This window comes from Rutidosis leptorrhynchoides, unplaced genomic scaffold (genome assembly GCF_046630445.1).
Source record: "Rutidosis leptorrhynchoides isolate AG116_Rl617_1_P2 unplaced genomic scaffold, CSIRO_AGI_Rlap_v1 contig271, whole genome shotgun sequence".
In the NCBI taxonomy this organism is placed as follows: Eukaryota; Viridiplantae; Streptophyta; class Magnoliopsida; order Asterales; family Asteraceae; genus Rutidosis; species Rutidosis leptorrhynchoides.
In genome coordinates this window covers 36,560-56,849 of record NW_027266517.1, presented here as the reverse complement: position 1 = coordinate 56,849, position 20,290 = coordinate 36,560, and the positions used below count along the sequence as shown (strand labels likewise).

General features: G+C 35.4%; 2 protein-coding genes across 2 annotated transcripts; both read left to right on the top strand.

Moving 5' to 3' along the window:
- Positions 1-471: 471 nt before the first annotated feature.
- On the top strand, positions 472-18,785 carry LOC139882450 (amino acid transporter AVT6C-like). The gene is made up of 7 exons (XM_071866767.1): positions 472-835; positions 935-1,087; positions 2,177-2,380; positions 2,453-2,918; positions 3,001-3,097; positions 11,830-11,856; positions 18,642-18,785. The coding sequence occupies exons 1-7, from the start codon at positions 472-474 to the stop codon at positions 18,783-18,785; spliced, it is 1,455 nt and encodes a 484-aa protein (XP_071722868.1).
- Positions 4,407-6,685, top strand: LOC139882443 (uncharacterized). The gene is made up of 2 exons (XM_071866761.1): positions 4,407-4,998; positions 5,493-6,685. Exons 1-2 carry the CDS (start codon positions 4,407-4,409, stop codon positions 6,683-6,685), a joined length of 1,785 nt encoding a protein of 594 aa, XP_071722862.1.
- Positions 18,786-20,290: the final 1,505 nt, after the last annotated feature.

Sequence of the window (20,290 nt, the reverse complement as noted above, 5' to 3'; positions counted from 1 at the left end):
AGATTCGCATCATATACAATCACTAATATTTAATATAAAATGTGTAAATAATTTGATGATTAATTATCGATGTCACTTCCAAATAAAAGTGATTTCAAAATTTTAAATTAATTGAATTATTATCATATGCCTACCGAGTGCCAGGAAAGACCAGCCAAGCCAAGTGACATGGGATCCGATTTATCTTGAATAAGTTTGACTAATTTAGTAAAGCACAAAGCCACTATCGCGTCCAAATTCACTTCTTAATTTAATTTGTACTCGTTTTCATATCATGTACATTCACTAACTAAGAATGTCCACATTACTAAAAGACAACTACTAACATTTCAGTCTAAAATTCCGTCTCCACCCTACTCTAAACCAAACACTATAATATCTTTAATGTATAACTCGACAACAAAAAAATAAGTTAAGAGTAGACTCACACTCCACTCCTACCGGAAAATAAGATCCTTCCTTCCGTCCAAGATGTCACCGGTTACTGGAGCTCACATTCCACTCCTACCGGAAAAGAAGTCGGAGAAACCAAAACCTGCGTCCTTATCCGGCGCAGTTTTCAATGTGTCAACGAGCATTATAGGTGCAGGAATTATGTCTATCCCTGCTACGATTAAGGTTCTTGGAGTTATACCAGCTTTTGTGATGATTTTGGTTGTTGCGTGGTTGGCTGAAATCTCCGTCGAGTTTCTGATGAGGTTTACTCGTTCCGGCGAGACGATAACCTATGCCGGTGTGATGGAGGAATCATTTGGCAGGCTAGGATCTGTGGTGGTTCAGATATGTGTCATGATTACCAATCTTGGCTGCCTGATCATTTACCTGATAATAATTGGTAAAGTATACTAAACTTTAAGACTTTTTATTCAATTTGGTGAAAATCTAGCGATTACAGAGACACTAAACTAAAAAGTCTGTTTGATAACATTTGCAGGGGATGTCCTGTCTGGCAGCAATCATGAAGACACTGTTCATTTTGGTCTCTTGCAAGAATGGTTCGGTTCTCATTGGTGGAATTCTCGTGCTTTCGCACTTCTCTTCATCGTCGTTTTTGTTATGCTTCCTCTGGTATTGCTCCGGCGTGTAGGTAATTATTTGTCCCAGGTAGGGGTGGGCAATAACCGACCAAATCCATGGTTTTGACCAAACCGATTGATTTGGTTCGGTTTGGTTCGGATAGTTTTTTAAAATGGTTCGGTTTTGGTTTGTCAAAAAAATATCCATTTTATTTTGGTTAATTTGGTTCGGTTTAATTGGTTTTCGGTTAAAACCGAAAATAACCAAAATAACTTTAGAAAGATAATATATTATTTTAGCATCATTTTTATTTGTTTTGTTAGCTTGCAACTTGTTTGATGAATAAATTTCTTAAATTTTTATATGGCAAATTTAAATAAGCTTGTTGCAAAAAGCTCACGTGCAAATCAGAATGAGGATATCGTAATGCACGATTGAAGATGATGGAATTTGATGCAGCTATTACTGTGTTCATAAATAATGTTGAACTTGAAGGATGAATTTATAACTCTCAGAGCATTCGACTTCAATATTTGTTCGACTTGTAGGCTGTTGATGTTTTAAACTTTTTATTTAGAATTGTTTTGCTTAAAGTTTTCATTTTTGGAGCAGTGTAATGTTTAACCTCTACAGAATTTTTCTAGTTTTCATTTATGTCTTGCTTTCTTCATTCTACATCGGAGAGTCTATTTCTTCCATTGCAAGCTTTGCTACCTTGTGCACAAAGCAACAAGAAACCAAACATATATTATAAAATTGTAGTTTGAGAAAAGTTTGGTTAAAACCGAAACCAACCAAAACCGACCGGTTGGTTTTTGGATATAACCGATTTTCAAATGGTTCGGATTTGGTTCATCAATTTCAATAACCGATATTTTTGGTTTGGTTAATTTTTTTTAGATAACCGAACCGAAACCGACTTTGCCCACCCCTAGTCCCAGGTTTGCATTTTGTTGTAGGTAATCATGATGACGAATAAATGTCTAGATACATTCACATTCCAATGTAACAAAAATGTTAAATGGCTATTATTATGATACAAATAAGTAAGGAGTGCATAAATGTGTTTTTATTAGCTGCCTGAATGACCCTTTATAGTATTTATTTTAGTTCGACTTTAAGCCGGAAATGACCCTTCTATTTATTTCGTGTAATGCAGAATCATTGAAATTCAGCTCTGCAATCTCTGTACTTCTAGCTGTCATATTTGTAGCCATATGTTCAGTAATGGCATTCTCTGCTATCCTTCAAGGAAAGACTAAAACTCCGAATTTCTTCCCTCGATTAGGAAACAATGCATCAATCTTTAACCTATTTACTGCAGTTCCAGTAATTGTCACAGCTTTCACATTTCATTTTAACGGTACGTAAGAGCCATCAATCAATGTATCCGATTTTCTGTCGCTTCTCCATTAACAGGACATTTTTTGTGCAGTTCATCCGATTGGTTTCGAGCTTGGGAAAACCTCAGACATGATCTTAGCAACACGGATTTCACTACTGCTATGCTCAGCGACTTATTTCGCAGTAGGGCTTCTGGGGTACCTCTTGTTTGGCGAATCGATCATGGTGGATATTCTGGTGAACTTTGACGAGAATTCTGGTTCAGAAATCGGACGCTTGCTAAATAAGATTGTTAGGTTAAGCTATATACTCCACCTCATGCTGGCTTTTCCTCTTCTGAATTTCTCTCTGAGAGTGAACATAGACGGACTTGTTTTTCGAAAGAAGAAACTTCTGGGCGAGGACACGAAAAGATTCTTATTCCTTACGGTTTTCCTACTAGCATTCGCTTATTTAGCAGCCATAGCCATTCCGAATATTTGGAGTTTCTTTCAGTTCTTAGGTTCAACCTCTGCAGTTTGTATTGCATTCATCTTTCCTGGAGCTATCGTCCTAAGGTATGTATCATGTATGTATGTACCTACCTAAAGTTTAGCATTTTCAAGTTTGACGCGAAATCTAAATATTTGATTTTTGCAGAGACGTTCATGGAATATCGACAACGAAGGATAAGATGATGGCAACAATAATGATGGTTCTAGCTGTAGCAGCAAGCTCCATAGCTATTTCAACCAATGTATCTAATTTGATTGGAATTGGAAACCACGACTCATGAATGATATTATTTCTTTTGATAATGATATCTTGTAGTAATTGTTTATAGGCGTGTATAGAATTAAATCTGGTTGTTTTATTGAGTTAGGCAGATTCTATTGATGATTTATTTAAATCCTCTACTCTTGTTAAGCAAGATAATATTGACCTAATTAAACCACCGAATCAATACTAGCATAATTGGACAGGTTAGCTGTAATTAGAAAACTTCAATATTCTCCCAGATTTAACATAAGAGCCCCAAATCAATAAAGCAGTTGAATTGGTGATACATTTTGTCTTTCTTAAACTAAAGTATATGGCGAGGCGACCACCAAATCAATATTTGTCGAATCAAATTATATCGGACAGGCTGCAATTATAATTGTAGGCTAGTTAAAAATGTTACCGACTTGTAGCTTAGTTGAAAGTGTTCCGAGTTGTAGGCTAGTTAAAAGTTTACCGAGTTATAGGCTAGTTGAAATTGCTCTGAGTTGTAGGCTAGTTAAAATTGTTACCGAGATTTAGGGTGGTTGAAACTCGAGTTTCCACATGCCTTAGCCCATGAACCGAGTTGGTTTTTTCATCAAAAGAAAAAAAGAACCGAGTTGGTTCATAATCATACCATCTATTGTATTGTCATCCTTTTGAACAAGGGGTCCTTCACTTCATTTGCAAATGATTGTTGCATCCTAGAAGAGAAGGAGAAATAAAAAAAAGCGATTAATCTAATGATTGAACCAGTCTAGACCGAATCAATTTGTAATGATTATTGAACCAAAATTGCCCCAAGGCTTGATTGAATAAAGACTATTTGTAGTTTTTGTTCGAACCTTTCTCTTTCTGATCCAACACCTGCCTGCATGCATTCGGTTCCAGCTAACCGAGATCACTCTATTAGCAAGTTGAGCCGATTTGGGTTTTGATATATCATTTTCATGCTTGGGCTTGTCATAAACTCTGGTTCTCTTTTGTTTGTAGAAGGATTGATTTGGACTTCTGGCTGTAATGTCTTACCCTTCCATCCATCCAACGGGAGAGCCTGATCAGCACAATCATAAGTAATTTCTTGACCCCATTTTATATTTTAATTTTGATGTTTTGGGTAATTTATGAAATGGAACATGTAAATTTTCATATGTTAGATAAAAGACCTTTTGCGCAGATCTTTGAATTTTACTGCCTTTGTGCTGATATGTATCTTGGCTTTTCGATCGATTTGTTCTAGTGGCAGTTTCTATGGTGCGCAAGCACATTGCCAATTTCAGCAGCCGAGAGAGGAATATTTCGATATGAATACGGCATATGGACATCATCATGGTTATAATACCGTTAAGAATGAGAATGATGACATGGACAATGTTGCAAATAATACAGGTGATGTTTTTCATCTTGATATGAATGGCAACAGTAGCGATATGGTTGACATGGATAATGAGAACAACAATAATGATGAAGGAGATACCAAGGAAAACAGTGTTGTGGCGGATGCCAATTATAATGGTTTTGGTTTGGTTAATGATGTTCTAAACCAACTGAATGAAAATGATAGTGATATTCCTGCAAATGGCGACGGTGAACCACCTGCAGTTCCTCCTTTCTCTTCCGGTGAAGGATTACCTTTCGCGCCTGAAGATTGGCCGAATCCTGGTGACAAGTGGAGATGGAAAGTGGGTAAACGAGTCCAGACATCGGGCTACTATACAGATCGGTGGTTGTATCTTCCAAAGAGTCTTATAGTGACCAAGAATAGACCAAAACCATTTGGAAGCAAACCTGCTGTTGAGCGTTATATAGCAGAAAGTTTCCCTGCTGCAGATGCTAATGCTTTCTTTGCTTCTTTCTCTTGGAAGATTCGCTCAAACCAGGACCTTAAGCTAAAAGGTAAACTCAGGTTTTTGCTCTTGAACAATTCTTTTTCTGCTTCTGTTGGCTTTTTTAATTGTGGGGAAATCCGGATGTTGCTGTGAATGTGCAATGTGTTTCATCTGTTAAAAGTTGCTCATTCAGATACATCCTGCTAAGAATCACTAAGCGTGTAGCAATTACTTTGTACACATATCGGTTATTATGTGTCTGTTGGTAACATGATTTTGTGGAAATCTTCTGCAATAACCCGAAACTGAAGGATAAATGCTAGTACATGCTTTTGGTTATATATGATAGTCTGAATTCTTTAACTTAAACTTGAAACAAAAAAGGTGAAAAAATCAAACGTTTTTCGGCATTTTCATGACTCTTTAAAACTTAAATGTTGCATAGGTCATTGTTGGAGAAGGAGAAGGAGAAGAAAGAGAATAGTTTTCCATATTTATAATTTATATTATGCCCCTCTATTTTGGTGGTGTGAATGTGATCCCAAGTTGTCATGCTTTTAGATTTAGGCATGGAAGTGGAAACTGCTGGCCTCTTACCCATAAATTTATGTGGGAAATTAATGTATAAAACTGTAGGTATGTTTATTGCAGCTTCTCAATCAATCACTGCCATTCCAGATCCTGCCTCCACACAGGGGGCAACGGAAGGAATCGAGAATGAAGAAGCTCCGACCACCCAAGGGAGAAGTAAACGAAAGGCAGCACTTAAGGCACCTGCAAAATGGGCTGCCTTAATCTGTGCGGTTGAGACAGATTGCGATGAAGACACCTTGAAAAAAAGACAAAAACAGAAGGCAGAAGGTGATGCATCTGCCTTGGTTAAACGTAGATCATCCGGACGTCAAAAGAAGTTAGCTGAGATTGCAGAAACTGCATCAGAGACTCGTAAACAGAAGGCCACATCTGGGAGGAAAACTCTTCAGCAGCTAGCCACAACCACAACTAGCGAGAACGCCGCGGAGGAGGAACCACCAATTGATCCAGTGGAATTCGATAAGTATCTCACTTGTTTGGATGACATGATCTCTCCACCAACTTCTGTGGAAATAGTACAACAAACTGATACCACGACGATATATACCCCTGACCCGGAAATCATGAAAGCACGAACTAAGCTCCACTCTCTTCTTGATATGGATTTTCCTTGTTTGTTCCGCGCTGGAAAGGTCAACGAGCTTCTGAATTTAGCATCTATTATCCGGTTGGATCCCAGCCTGAGCGCCAAACAACTTGTGAAGTTAAAGCTGATCGAAGAAATTCCAACGTATTGTCAGGTGTATTTAGAAAACAGGGATATTGCTGATCATGCAGAGAATTTCTTGGTGGCCCTTGAGGCCAACAAAGAGAAAGTTACTTCACTTATGAATGAGTATGGTGGACTGAAGGAACAAGCAACTATTCTTCAGACTGAGGCGGATCATGGCAAGTCGGCTGTCGAGGAAATCGACGAGCAGATTGAATTGCTTGAAACTCAACGTACCAAGCTCGCTGCATACATGAAGGATAAGAAAAAGAGAATGTCGGACTTAACCAGTGTCCAGAACACGGTGGCTCACTCGATTCCAAAGGTCGTGCAGGAAATTCAGATTGCAAAGTCCAAGATATCGGAATGGGAGTATAAGAGGCAGAATGCGGCAAGGCGAGAAACAGAAATCTTGGACAGGTTTTTCCCTCTCGTAGGTTTCTGCCTCTGAAAATGAATCTTCATACGCCGACAAAGTTTCTTAGACTAGTTTGTATGTATCTTCAGGTCTGGTGCGAACAACTAGAGTAATCTGACTGACTATTTTGTCGTCTCCCAACTTCAATATGCTGCGTTCATGTTTGCAGCAAATTTTGTGGGTCATCAAGATTGAGGAGGCATTGTATTATTATCTCTAGAGCCTCTTTTGTCAACATACTTAAAAAAATATTAGGCATTAGAAATACTCTTAGCTATTCTATTCTATTCTTGATTATTGTTTTTTCTTCAATTTTTTTTTTTTTTTGGAAGAGTGATACTATGTTTCTATATAAAACGAATGCCACTGCCACCATAGTTTGTAAATATCGAACTGAGTTGCTGCTCTGCTATATGTCATACTTGGGGATGCCGGCTTCATTGTCGTTTCCATCGTAGAGACGTTGACCTAGGGACGGATTTATAGTGGAGACGGATATTAAACATCCCAAATGGCGTTCCTTGGTTGGCGAGAAATGATAAATTGAAAAAAAAATTTTGATCGAAAATTAAAAAATACTTTTCCGACCAATTTTTTTAGCTGAACTTGATAAAACAACGTCTCGAAACATTCCCAACACAACACATCCTTTTATATGTATTATTAAATTATCTTTGGATCCCTTTACAAACAAATAAAATGATATTTTCCCCTTCAACTCTAAAGATTTTGCAATTAGGTCCATGTGTGGAAAATGGGCTTCAGCGCATAAACGGCACCGTCTAGTTTTTTATTTTTATTTAATGCAAGTACAAGTACACACACTAGACTGTCCATTTTCACAAATCCATCGGTGTTCCCGCCAAATCGCTACATCTCTCTAGACCTATATCTTCCAAAAACCCAAGACCAGAAATTATTTCATGTCAAATTCAAAGAGCTCACTCTATAATCAGGAGGAAGAAATTTAAATTGATAACAATAATGGCGGAAATCAGAAGAAGCGTACGGAAGAAGAGAGCGTTAGTTGATATCACCAACACTTGTTCATTCTCTTCATCTTCTTCTTCTACAGTACTCAAACCCTATATTAAGTCTGCTGCTAAACCTCCAATCCTTAGTTTATCTACATCCGTCAAGAAATCAGCGCCTCCTGCTCCAGCTTCCGGTAACTCTCACTTAGGGTTTTGCTTGATTTCTTTTCTTTCATTGGGGTTTTACTTTTTCTGTACAATTTTAAGATAATTGGGTTATTGGTTTAAAATTGGGTTATTGGTTTTCTGGGTTTCTGTATAACTACAGAGGATTCTGTAATTAAGTTTTATTTTACTGATTTTCGTTGTTAACCGAAATTGTTACGGATATCAATCGTGGCTAATTGAACGTTTTAATTGATTTCAACCATTTTTTATAATAATTTACATATAGTTATATTAATTAGAGTTACAATTGTTATTCGAGTTCAAACATGTAGCCTAATGGGGTTTATGAACTTAGATTTTAGGGACAAGGAGGGTTTAGAGCGTTCAGTTTATCCAAGGAGTCAGGCCATTGATACAAGAAGTGACAAAAACAATAAGCATATCATCGGAGGACCCAGTCATGTTCAGAAGCCTATGATCGCGAAACCTCCTTCTCAGCCATCGATTCAGAGATTAGTGCCTGATCCTGCTCTTGTCCCTGGTACTTCCCTGTATTTTTTTTCCTTAAAATTCGAATTCGAATTCGAATTCCATCAAACCCATTTTTTTTTTTACTTTGGGATGTATTATTATTACCATTTCTTAGGTGATACTGGAGTTTCACCACATTCAGTATTCTCTCAGAAGCAGCTGGCTAATACGAGCTATAAAGGTAAGGAAATTGCTTCTGCTGCTGCTAAGCCGTTGAGTTTGTCTCCTGCAAGAAGGATCCCAACTTTTATGAGACTGACCACTGATACAAGGAGCGACAAAGACAACGACCATAGTGTCTGGGGATCGACAGTGATACAAGTACCTGGTAGTTCTAAGCCTGCTGCTGTTTTTGTTATACCTCCCAATGCTTCCTCTTATTCTTGTTCTCAGCCATCGAATGAGAAATTAGCATCCATTACTGTTCCTTTCCATGGTAACTATCTACCTGCGATATCGATTGTTGTTTTTTGTGAGAGTTTGCTGAATATTAGTTTTGGCGTGTCTAAAATTCTGCGTTTATTAAGTTCTGATGATTATAGTGTTCCTCCATATTCAGAATACACTCAGAGGCAGTTGGCTGATAGGAGCTGTAAAGGTAAAGAAATTGCTGCTTCTCAGCCTTTCAGTTTGTCACCTGCAAGTAGGATCCCGAGTTTTAGGGCACCACCGGATACGGGGAGTGGCAAAGACAAAAACCATAAAAATGTTGGAGGATCCCCTCGTAATGATGTGATCAGAAGCTGTGGTAGTTCTCCGTCATCTGATGGTTTGGTTTTGCCTCCCAAGGTTTCCTCTTCTACTCAGCCACCAAGCCAGAAATTAGCGCCCGTTGCTTCTCCTGCACATGGTAACCACATTTCTAATGACATGTTCTTGAAGCTAAATTTCAGCCCCTTTAATTCAAATTTATTAATTACGAGTTTATTAGGTACTGTTGATTTTGGAGCTTCATCACACTCAAAATACACTCGAACGCAGTTGGCTGATAGGAGCTATAAAGGTAAAGAAATTGCTGCTGATGAGCCTTTGAGTTTGTCTCCTGGAAGATGGATCCGGACTTTTGGGAGACAGACCACTGGTATTAGGATCGGCATAGAAAAAAACCACACCTTTGGAGGATCCTCTAATATTGATCAGACATGGAGCTCTGTATCTCCTATTGTTTTGGTTCAGCCTACCAACGCTTCCCTTCCTCCTAACCCATTGAGACAGAAATCAGTTTCTGTTGCTTCTTCTGCCCCTGGTAACTGTCTGTGTTCTTTGTTTGGTTGTTATTATGGGATTTTGTTGAAGATATATTGCACCCTGTTTAATTTTTAAACACTATTAATTTCGTGTTTATTAGGTGCTGATGAATGCGGGTTTTCACCACACTCAGTATACACTCGAAGAAGACAGCCGGCTGATAAAAGCTATACTGGTCAAGAAACTGCTTCGGTGCAGCCTCTGACTTTGTCTCCAGCAAGAAGGATCCCCAGGTAACATCTGTTTACCACTTTCATTCTCGTCATTGTTGCTTTTCAACTTTGTTAAATCTAATTCGGAGAGAGTAATTACTAGGATTAGTTGGTAGTACGGGTCCTGATTTCAATCCATACTGTTGGAGGATCCACTAATTACACACTGTTTGCATGGAGAGAAATGGAAATTGAAATAGGATTAGTCGGTTGTACAGGCCTTAATAGTCACGTTTACGAAAAACAATACCACCTTTCGGTTGTTCTATTTGTACAACACATTGGTTGAAAAGAGAAATATAAGGTACTTAATGTTAGTTGGTGGTCATGTCAGTCTTCAAATCCTATTTAATTTTTTGCCAACATCAAAACTTCTTAATATTGCTCTTTTTAGTCTCACCTAATATTATTTCTTTGCCTTTGACATAGGAGTAAAAAAAATGACGATGGAGATATCACTGTCCTCAAATCGTGCCCAGTGCCTAGAAAGAAGGTATGGTTAGCAACAATTATATAGTTTAACATACTTTGTTTGGCAATAACATCAATTTGATTATGATTATTATTATTATGTGGAACATTTTACTTTTTGCTTCTTCGGAGCACAGTGTGGCTAGGATGTATCACTAGTGCGGCACTCTTTCTGTATTAACTAATATCGTAGCCTTCTCTTTATTCCTAGAAACAGGAAGCTGGTACATCTAGTGACAAAAGGAAGGAAGATATCAAAACAATGTCGTCCATATTGCCTCATAGAAAGGTATTATTTTGGTTTTTCTTTCGTATCCTCTGTATACATGGTTAAGAATATATACTGGCTACTTCCTTATTCCTGATTGGTTTATCGGAAAGGAGCGTGCTTTCTTTTTATCCTAGGGTATTATAGTCTTTAGAAATGATAATTTCCCGTCTGATGACGCCTGAACAAACTAGGAGTTTCTTCATGGATAGAGAATATTGGATAATGTTTTTGGCTGCATCATGAAGTAACAGATTTCTATCTCCAATGACATTGCAGAAACAGCGACGAGCGTCTAACGAGCAAGATAATTCTCAGTTTTCATTCCCACAAGATTTTATTGAGCAGCAGAAAGCTTACTTTAAAGAGATAGATAACTTTGACTTGGATGTTGAAGAAGTTTCATCAGGTAATGAGTAAGAGTGAGTGGCGAAATAGAGTTAGTTTGACGTACACTAATGACAGTTGTTCAAACCCCTTAAAAAATTCAGTATAGTAGAGTTCTGTTACACGAAGGGATCAGCCAGCCAGCTTATAATATGTAGTCAAATGATGTTAGTTTAATAGAATATGCTCCTGTATAGTGACATACTGACACGACATGCCGTTGGTTATATTTTCACTGTAGGGATGTCAACGGTCAACTCCTTTTGCAATTTTCTAGCTATTCATAATCCATACATTATTTGGTTCGACTTCTTGTTTCATGTTTACCTATCTCAGTTAAGTGGGTTACCAAGCCAAAATTCGAAAATAAATGCACTACCATGCACTCATCTGTATGTTGTAGATGGATGTGCTCTAATTCTTCGTCGAAATTAATTGAAAAGTGAATTAAAAATTATATGTTGGAGTAAGTTATTTATTATATACATTAAATAAATAATATGCATAACTTAGTAGATAAATGAGAAGAACACCCTAAAATTTGTAAATACACATATATTATGATAAAAAAGTGTATATTTGACGGTTTTTCTATTGCACCGGATAAACATTAAAAACTCGTCATTATTATGGAAAGATTGAAAAATTTATCTATGATACATAATCTTTTCAAAAATTGAGTTAATTTATTGTTTTTTCATAAATACTTACGATTTTTTCATAACAGTGACGAGTTTTAATGTATATCTTGTGTAATATTGTACTGATTAAAAAAATCTCATATTGACAATTAAAATGTAACTGAGTGAGTATAAAATAAGATTGTTATTACGATACATGGATTTACACAGAGACAGAGGTATAAATGATAAGAGTAGGGTTTTTTTTTTTTTTTAATAAGAATAATGCTTTACATAGATATTTAATATAACAATTAATGTAGAGGTGAGATGTCACATAAAAAAATAAAAATTTTGAGTTTATTTCTTTAATTTCAAAATAAAAATAATTTAAATATTAAATTTATATTATATATTATTAATCATTATATTAATTTATATGCTAAGTCCGAATCATTTCTGAAATGATAAATATCTATTGACTGAAATATCTTAAAAATAAAATATCTAATTAGATATTTAAATATTTACAACACTTTGATTAAAAATATAGATTAAAGTGTAAATATTTAAATATGTTTATTTAATTCTAAATCTCATAACTAATCAACTCAGAAATTACTTTCTCTCGGATATCTAAAACCATAGAGTAGCAAGATTTAGCTCCCTGACAACGGCTAAGGTAGACAATTAACAAGTTTTTTGGCAGTGCATTGAAAGATCACCGGGGAGATATTAGTAGAAAATTTCGATACGTCAACGGTTTGATAAGTGTGGCCTAATGTCAAAAAATCGTGACGAAAAGAATAGGTCACGATTTTTTGACTTTATGCTAGGGTTTTGAACCGTGAAATTTACTGTCGTGGGGAAAATATACGCCACGATTTTTCTTTACTTTTTCCGCCACTGTTTGAAGAAATCGTTGCGTAAAATGATCCATCAAGTTAACTCCCTTCCCCCTTTTATGTCACGATTTTTTTGGCCGTAGCCTTAGATTGTTACGGTTTTTTTGGTGTGGCCCAAGATACGTCACGGTTTTGCAGAAATATTTACCACGGATTTAAAACCGTGGCAGTTTTATATACGGTATATTCGAGCCACATAATTGTGGTCCAGATTCCGAAGCCACCTTCGTTTCACAATCCAAAATACAATTTAATAAAAATAATAAAAACATAAATAAAAATAAAATAATTTACATATCATTAATTAATTTCTTAATCTAAATTTTCTTATCACAAAAGATTAATCACAAAATGTACAATCACATGGAGTACAAGCTAGTAAACCTTATCATGTACAAAAGGTTAATCCATGCATTCTCAACTCACAAATTAAGATCAATTGCCAACCCTCGTTCATACAAAAATAAACAATTAGATCTGTAATTTCCAAGTAGAAGCTAATTAATAAAACTTATCACAAAATCGAAATCCAATATCATGCCTTATGCAAATCATGTAAAACAATTAATCCAGCAGGTTGCGCCTTTAATCTGACTAGATAACAATTCAACAATAATACTTATACAAGTTATATGCTATATGATTTCGGACTGCATATAGAGTAATCAAATTTCTAGTATATAGTACTCATCCAATGGGAATTACATCCAACATTTTTTATTAATATACGCCACGATTTTATGTAGTTTTCTCCACGATTTTTAACCCCAGGCCATATCCTGCACAGTACAAATCGATCCAGTTTCTATCTCGAAGCCAACCTACATTAGATTATCCTTCACATGCATAGCCAACTCGATTTCAATTCCAATAATAAAATATCATAAAGAGACACAAATCTAGAACACAAAATCCAAAATTCAGAATACAATTTCAATTCTTTTCATTATATTAAAAGACAATTGGGATCTTACTTCAATATACCAATATTATTGATGGTTACATAAGATTAAAAATTTTATTTGGGATAACAGGGAAAGAGTTGATGAGTATTGATGGTTACAAAACTACATGTAGTTCATCATTATATTTCTTCATCATTTCTTCGAAAATTCTGGGATCTTCCTTCATTATATTTGTTTATCGTTTCTTTGACAATTGTGGGATTTTCCTTCATCGTTAAGTTTCGTCGACAATTTCTGGAAGAACCCTATTCATTATAAACTTACGATACATCTTTTTGCAGCTCACAAGTTCATTTCTTTGGTGGAGAACCAAAATTACACTCTACCAAAGTTAGTCTTCATTCTCTCAGAATCTGGGTTGTTTCCTTCAGACTTTGTGACTTGTGTTGCTTCCTACTCATTCATTTCATTCATCATTTTATTTTAAAGGATACTGAAAAATTACATGTGAGGATGAAGGTGTGAACTTACAGTTGAGCCATGTGGCACCCACTTTCTGACCCCTAATCGAGAAGGAAGATGTTGTCACTTGTGCCTTATTCTTTATAATAAAAGGATATATTAAATATAAAGATATCCAATTTATTAAAATAAAACACACATATCATATCATCTGTTCAACGGAAGTATAGTTCGTAATTAATATTACACAATAATAAAAGATGACGTGATAGAGCCTTAAATGCCAAGGTTGCCAAGAGCCCGACCTTATTCTGAAAGCTGAATGGTGAATGGAAATAACTGCCAGAGTAGATTCCTTCCTACTGATCAACCTGGAGAAAATAATATTTTTTATGGAAAACGTAAGCTTTACGCAGAATTATTATAAAACCATTAGGTGAATCATTTTATAAATTATTTTTCATAATTTAATTGATTTAGACAAATCATATATTATTCTAAAGATATGATATTTTTGAGAACAAACAGAAATATTTATTGTATATATCTATGAACCAATATTTGTGAAAAACGATAGGAAAATTCCTAACAGTAGTAGCTAGCAACCGTAGTGATCTACCTATCATTGGTACTTAAACACGTACCAAATAATCATAAATATGACATACATTTGCGTAAACTAAACATGGGTCGTTCCTTCGAGACCTGACACTATTGAACTGATCATTCCTTCGAGACCAGTTTAAAACATGTATTTAGGATTCTTATACCTAGATAATTTCATTTGAGATTATATCTCAATATATGGAAGTTTGATATATGATGTAAAATTCATATAGTTTTTTTTAAAACTATATTTATAATCATGAGTAAATCAAATTTTGATCTGAAGGTCTCGAGGCCATCTACGACTATTTAATTTTTAAAGTAACTATGCCATACCAGGAAAATCATAAAATCATAAATCATGCATAAATGATATGTATGGCATAGTGGTTTAAAGCATTCATCAAGTATATACGTGTAACATACTGTAATGAAATTATAATAAAACTCATAGTATACTCGTCAAATCGTCCTTGCCTCGATCCGCGTGAATTATCGACCTAATGACATCGATAATTTATTAACATAAATTCTAACTAATTACGTTAAAAGTAAAATGCTACAAATGATTTTTCGTACGTCTTACTTGCTAGACTTCTATATGATTAGTTTAATTAAATATTTATTTTGACAAATAAATATATATTTTTTTAAAATTAAAAAGTTATCTATCGATTAATAAAATTTTTCAAGATCAATTTTATAATGAATTAATTGATTTAAACCAAAATAGATATATAATAAAAATCAATTGAACCTATTATTTTATTTTTTAAAATCTAGAAATTATTTTGACCAAATTTTTATATAATCAGATTTAAAATAATTAATAGTATTTATTAGGTTCGAAAGATTTAAAATCAAGTTTATGGTTTCCATTTAAGTTTGGAAGATTGATTATGTACTGAACTGAACTTGTTTGAAATGAATCGGACCGAACTGCTTTTGGTATCGTGAAATGACAAAATAACCTTCGACCAAAAATTTGCTCGTTTGGTTTTATTGAACATTATCAAATGATTGAGGAGTAAAATGGTCATTTAACAACAAAACAGATTATAAAAAGAGATTGAATCGGTTTGGTTCAATCATTTTTCTATTCCTCTTCTTCCTCGCGACATCTTCTCTCTCTCTCTTTCGTCTCTGCCATTTTCGTCGTCGACGACTGCAGCGACCGACCGACCCAATCCAAACACTATTTGACTCCTTTCAACGTCGTGATTCTAAATATGAGGTTAGTTTTCTCCACCGTTGTTTAGTTTTCTCTTAAGCTCGAATATAGGGATTCGGTAACTGTTTTCTTCAACTTAATATTTTGATCCGATTTTCATATATGTTATACTAGTGTGGCGCCCGCATTTCGATCCCTCATATGGGTCTTGTGTGGGGCCCGTTGATACCTTCTAACGTCTGCGGAATCTGGGCCCTAGCCATGCCTCATAACCTTAACCTGGAGAAAATATTTATTTTTATAGAAATCTGTAAGCTATATGAGGTTTTCAATAATCATTTGTCAACACTTAAAACAATTTCAACTTTTGATAACACATTTAATATTCATAGAATATTTTAAATCAATCAGTAACTTATTTTAATTTGATATATGCCATATCAAATTTTAACATAATATGAACTCAATAGTGAAAATCAATAACGAATCAATCATGCCCCAAGTTATGAGTTCCTATGCCAGAAACTCGGCCCTACCGGACGCTAGGTAACAGTCAAAGTAAAGCGTACAGTCTGATCAGAGGTACAAGCCGCCCGTAATCGGCATGGTAACAAATAGGCCGCCCGTAATCGACACTATTAAAAATAATTCACTTGGGTTGCCGTAAACAACCACACAAGTGATGTAATGGGTTCTTATATATATTTATTTTAATAAAGCACAATTTACTTTTATTTATTTTGAAGAATATTTTCTCCAGTTTTTTTTTTTTATATCAAATTCATATTTATTTGTATAATACAATGTCGTATATAATTCACTTCAAACATTAAATCGATGTTATACGATGTAGTATATATTTGACAAAATTTAAATTATCACATAATGAAAAATAACTCACCTATATCCCTTTGTCGAATAGCGTGACTCTATCGTCCAGTAACTTATAAGCTTGGTAGAAATCGTCGACTATTAATAATACGTCTAATTAAACTATTTCGAGAATTTACGCGACTTAAATCGTACGCGTTACACTCATCGTAATAACTCTAGTTTAATTTTAAAACATTTATCTAATTCATTCTTTATTAATAATTATTTAAGAATCATTTCTTTTATTATAATTTTTAATAATTTTCTTAGTTCAATTTTTCAATTAAATATTTTTATAATAGAAAAATATTAAAAATTGACATAATATTCAAAATAATATACTATCATTTTTCTATAATTTTCTAAACTGAAATATAACTTTAATTAATTTTTAAAACACTTAATTACATTTAAATCATCTTTTGTTTTAACCTTACTTCACTCCGAAATCAAAATAAAATAAATATGATCTCCAATAAATTTAAATTTTACATATATTTGTTCAGAATAATATAATTAACCTGCTGTAAAAATTTGGTAAGTTCGAGATTAGTAAAAATGATTTTATTAGGTGCGGAATAAAAACTACGTTCGGTATTGATTCAAATTTAGGTATGGACGAATTGATTTTAAATCGAACCGGTTGAACCAATTGTATCACATGAAAAAGACTAAATTATCCCTGGTCTAATTATAAGTCAGATGACGCTAAAATGAACCGAAAGGGTATTATTATCCTTTACTATAGTGAACCGATTTATCCTAAGTATAAAAACGACTGAACCGGAGCTCAAGTTTTCCAGCGCCCAGAAGCTATAATTCTCACTCGATTTTGACTCCTCTCGACATGAAGAACACGATTCTAAGGTTAGTTTTCTGTGATTTCTCTTTAATCGTCTTAAACTTCAAAATTAGCGTTTCGGTCATATGAACAAAAATTGGGGTTTTGCTTTGATTCTCTAATATGTTATTCGTCGTCTCACTAGGAGCTTCTAACGCTGATTTCGTTGAAAAATTTGCAAGAAGTCGACTAGAATTTTACCTCAATGTTTCGGTCGATGGAGCTTTCGAGCGATTCTAGTCTCCGATGGCTCTAATGGCGTCGGAGAGGCTAATAGCAGCCGCAACTTGGTCGAATTCGTCCAACTCGGTCTGTGACTCAGTCGAATTCGGTCTCGACTCGATCGTTCCTCGACGGTTGCTGGAGCAACGACGGACACAATGATGGTCAGTGAACGACGACGAGTTCATCTAGGGTAAGGTTTCGATTTTCTTGAACATTTTATTTTGGCTATTATGTTTTTGTGGCCGAACGCTTGCTATTTTGTGGTTTAATGATTCTGTTGTAACACTGAACATGTGGTGATGGTTTATAATCTGTCTCAATGCTAGAATTTGACAAGGTAGGCCGTTGTAGGTGTTTAGAAAAATTCAGTAAGCTTTGGTTGAAAAATCTTTGCCAAATTTAGCTTGATCTGGTTTTCTATCAAATTAGTTATGCTGGAGAGATTTGGCTGCCGGCTGAGTGAGTAGGTATGGCTGTCAGGAGTGTTGAATTTTTGTCTCAAGTTTTTCCACATTTCTAGGCCGTCTTACCAGATATTGGGTTGTTGAATTTTGACTATGCTTGGTCTTTGTTTGCGGCTGGTGTTTAAAGAAATCAATGGGGTTGTTGTTGATTTTCTTAGGCTGCCGTGAAGGGGGATTTATTTGGTGGCAATGGCTGCCCATTTGGAAAAAAAAAATAGTGTACATGTTATTTAGATAATATAACTAGATATTAGACTAGATAAATTAAACTTGTATTGTACTACTTATAACATAAGTAATCAAATTGTGTAATTTGGACTTTATTATTTATTTGATAGTAATACTTAGTCGTAATCTTTAAATTTTATTTCGTTTAGTGAACGCATTCGACGTCAGTATCAATTTCCAACATTCATGTTATTCGTTTTACATTCATGCTCAGCACGATTCCAAATCATCGAAAAGAAAATTTCCACTTCTCTAATTTGTATCGATAGAAAAATCGACTTAGGAATTTATTTACACGTCACTAGACTCAATTACAAGTACGAAATAATAATCCTAGGTCACGGTCGTTACAACTAGATTGATTTCTAAGCTTAATGGTGTGGTTTTTTTGAATTTGAATGAATAATTTTGTCGGAAAATGCTTACAAAGCTTTCGGTCTCGATGGTGAGTGGCGGTGACGAGCTGTACGCGTCTGACGTCGAGGTTGCTTCCTATTGCACGGACTCGGTTGGACTCGCCGTGACTCTGGTCAACTCGGGCTTAACTGAGTTGACTCGATTTGACTCGATTTGACTCGGTAGCTCGTGCTCGTTGTCTCGGGTCGATGTGGCGATGAGAGGGACTAATGGAACTCGGACTCAATCGTCAGAGCTTAGCCCTCTTCTGCTTGGGTCGGATTCGCCCGGTGGAGCTCGCCGGAGTACAAACTTATGGTGGCAGAAAGTGGCGTACGTGTCTGATGTCGTCGTCATCAACTCGTCTCGCTTGGATTTCATTGTTTCTAGAACTGTACACTCGAACGACCTGGTCGTAGCTTGTCGGAATGGGCGGCAGAGGGTGGTTCCGGCTTTATTTAAGGTGATAGCTTTGTATTTTTGCTTGGAGTACTTTGTCAAGAATAGATACTGCCGGTTTTGACAGTGTTGCCGATGGAGGGATGGATTTGGAAACTTAGATCAAAGCTTTAGGTTTCATTTTTTCTTACGGTTTTATACTGTGTGTTTTCATACTCATTTTGTTGGAAGAACTGATGAAGATGATGTATACATATATAGCCAGTCATCGTAATGGAATTATTGATATGTATTTATGAATTATAGGGGAAAGCTCAACGATCATAGTATAGGTTTTGACAAACTTGGCTTGTGATCGTAAGTTTTTCTGTAACTAGTTAAATACTGTGTTTTGCATTCTGACAAGGTAAAATTTGTGTCGAGGCAAAACAATTAGTCAAATGCCCATCTCATTCAAACGCATCTTTTTAAATAATGAGCTTTTTAATGTTTCTTTGACCAGTCAACTTTCCACGTTCTTTTAATGCCACTCCTCTCTTCTTGCCGCTGGGAGTATATATTGCTTTATTTTATTTTATCCTATCTTTCGTTCTCGTTCTCATCTGGGAATAAGAAATATAACTAAAGAGCATAATTTAATTCATTGTGTTAATATGGATGAATATTGACCGAAGTATTTAAAAGTTTATTCATCTCGATACGTATTCTATAACTATAGCGACCATTAATACTATCGAAATTCTTAATTTGTTTCGCGATTATATTACGTAAATTATCTAAATAATGGACGTATTCTACGATTTAATCTATATCGGTTACGACCGTTACATTCCAGCTGATCTAAGACCTCCTGTTCATCCCATTTATCCTTTTGTTGGAAGACGGAGTAGTTGAGCTCGTCGGTCCTTAACAAGAAAGGGATCAACATGTATAATTGACCCTTTCTAGTTATCGAGAACTTGAACGCTAGCGTACAAGAAGACACACGAATGGCGTGGGCCAGTTACAATTGAATGAAGTATTGGCGTACATTTGGCCAGCGGCAACGAAGAAACTGATGACGTAAGATGCAAACTTTCTTGATTAGGCCAATTAAGCGAAGAAACATATTAGGATTAGTGATAAAGAACACAGGGATTCGAATGGAGTATTGGCGTACATTTGGAAACATCACACAGTTTACTGACTCGAAATGTGAAGTACCATAAACTGGGATGATGTCTCCAAATGTACTCCAATACTTCACTCGACCTCTGCATCCTTTACTACCCATCGCCATACCTT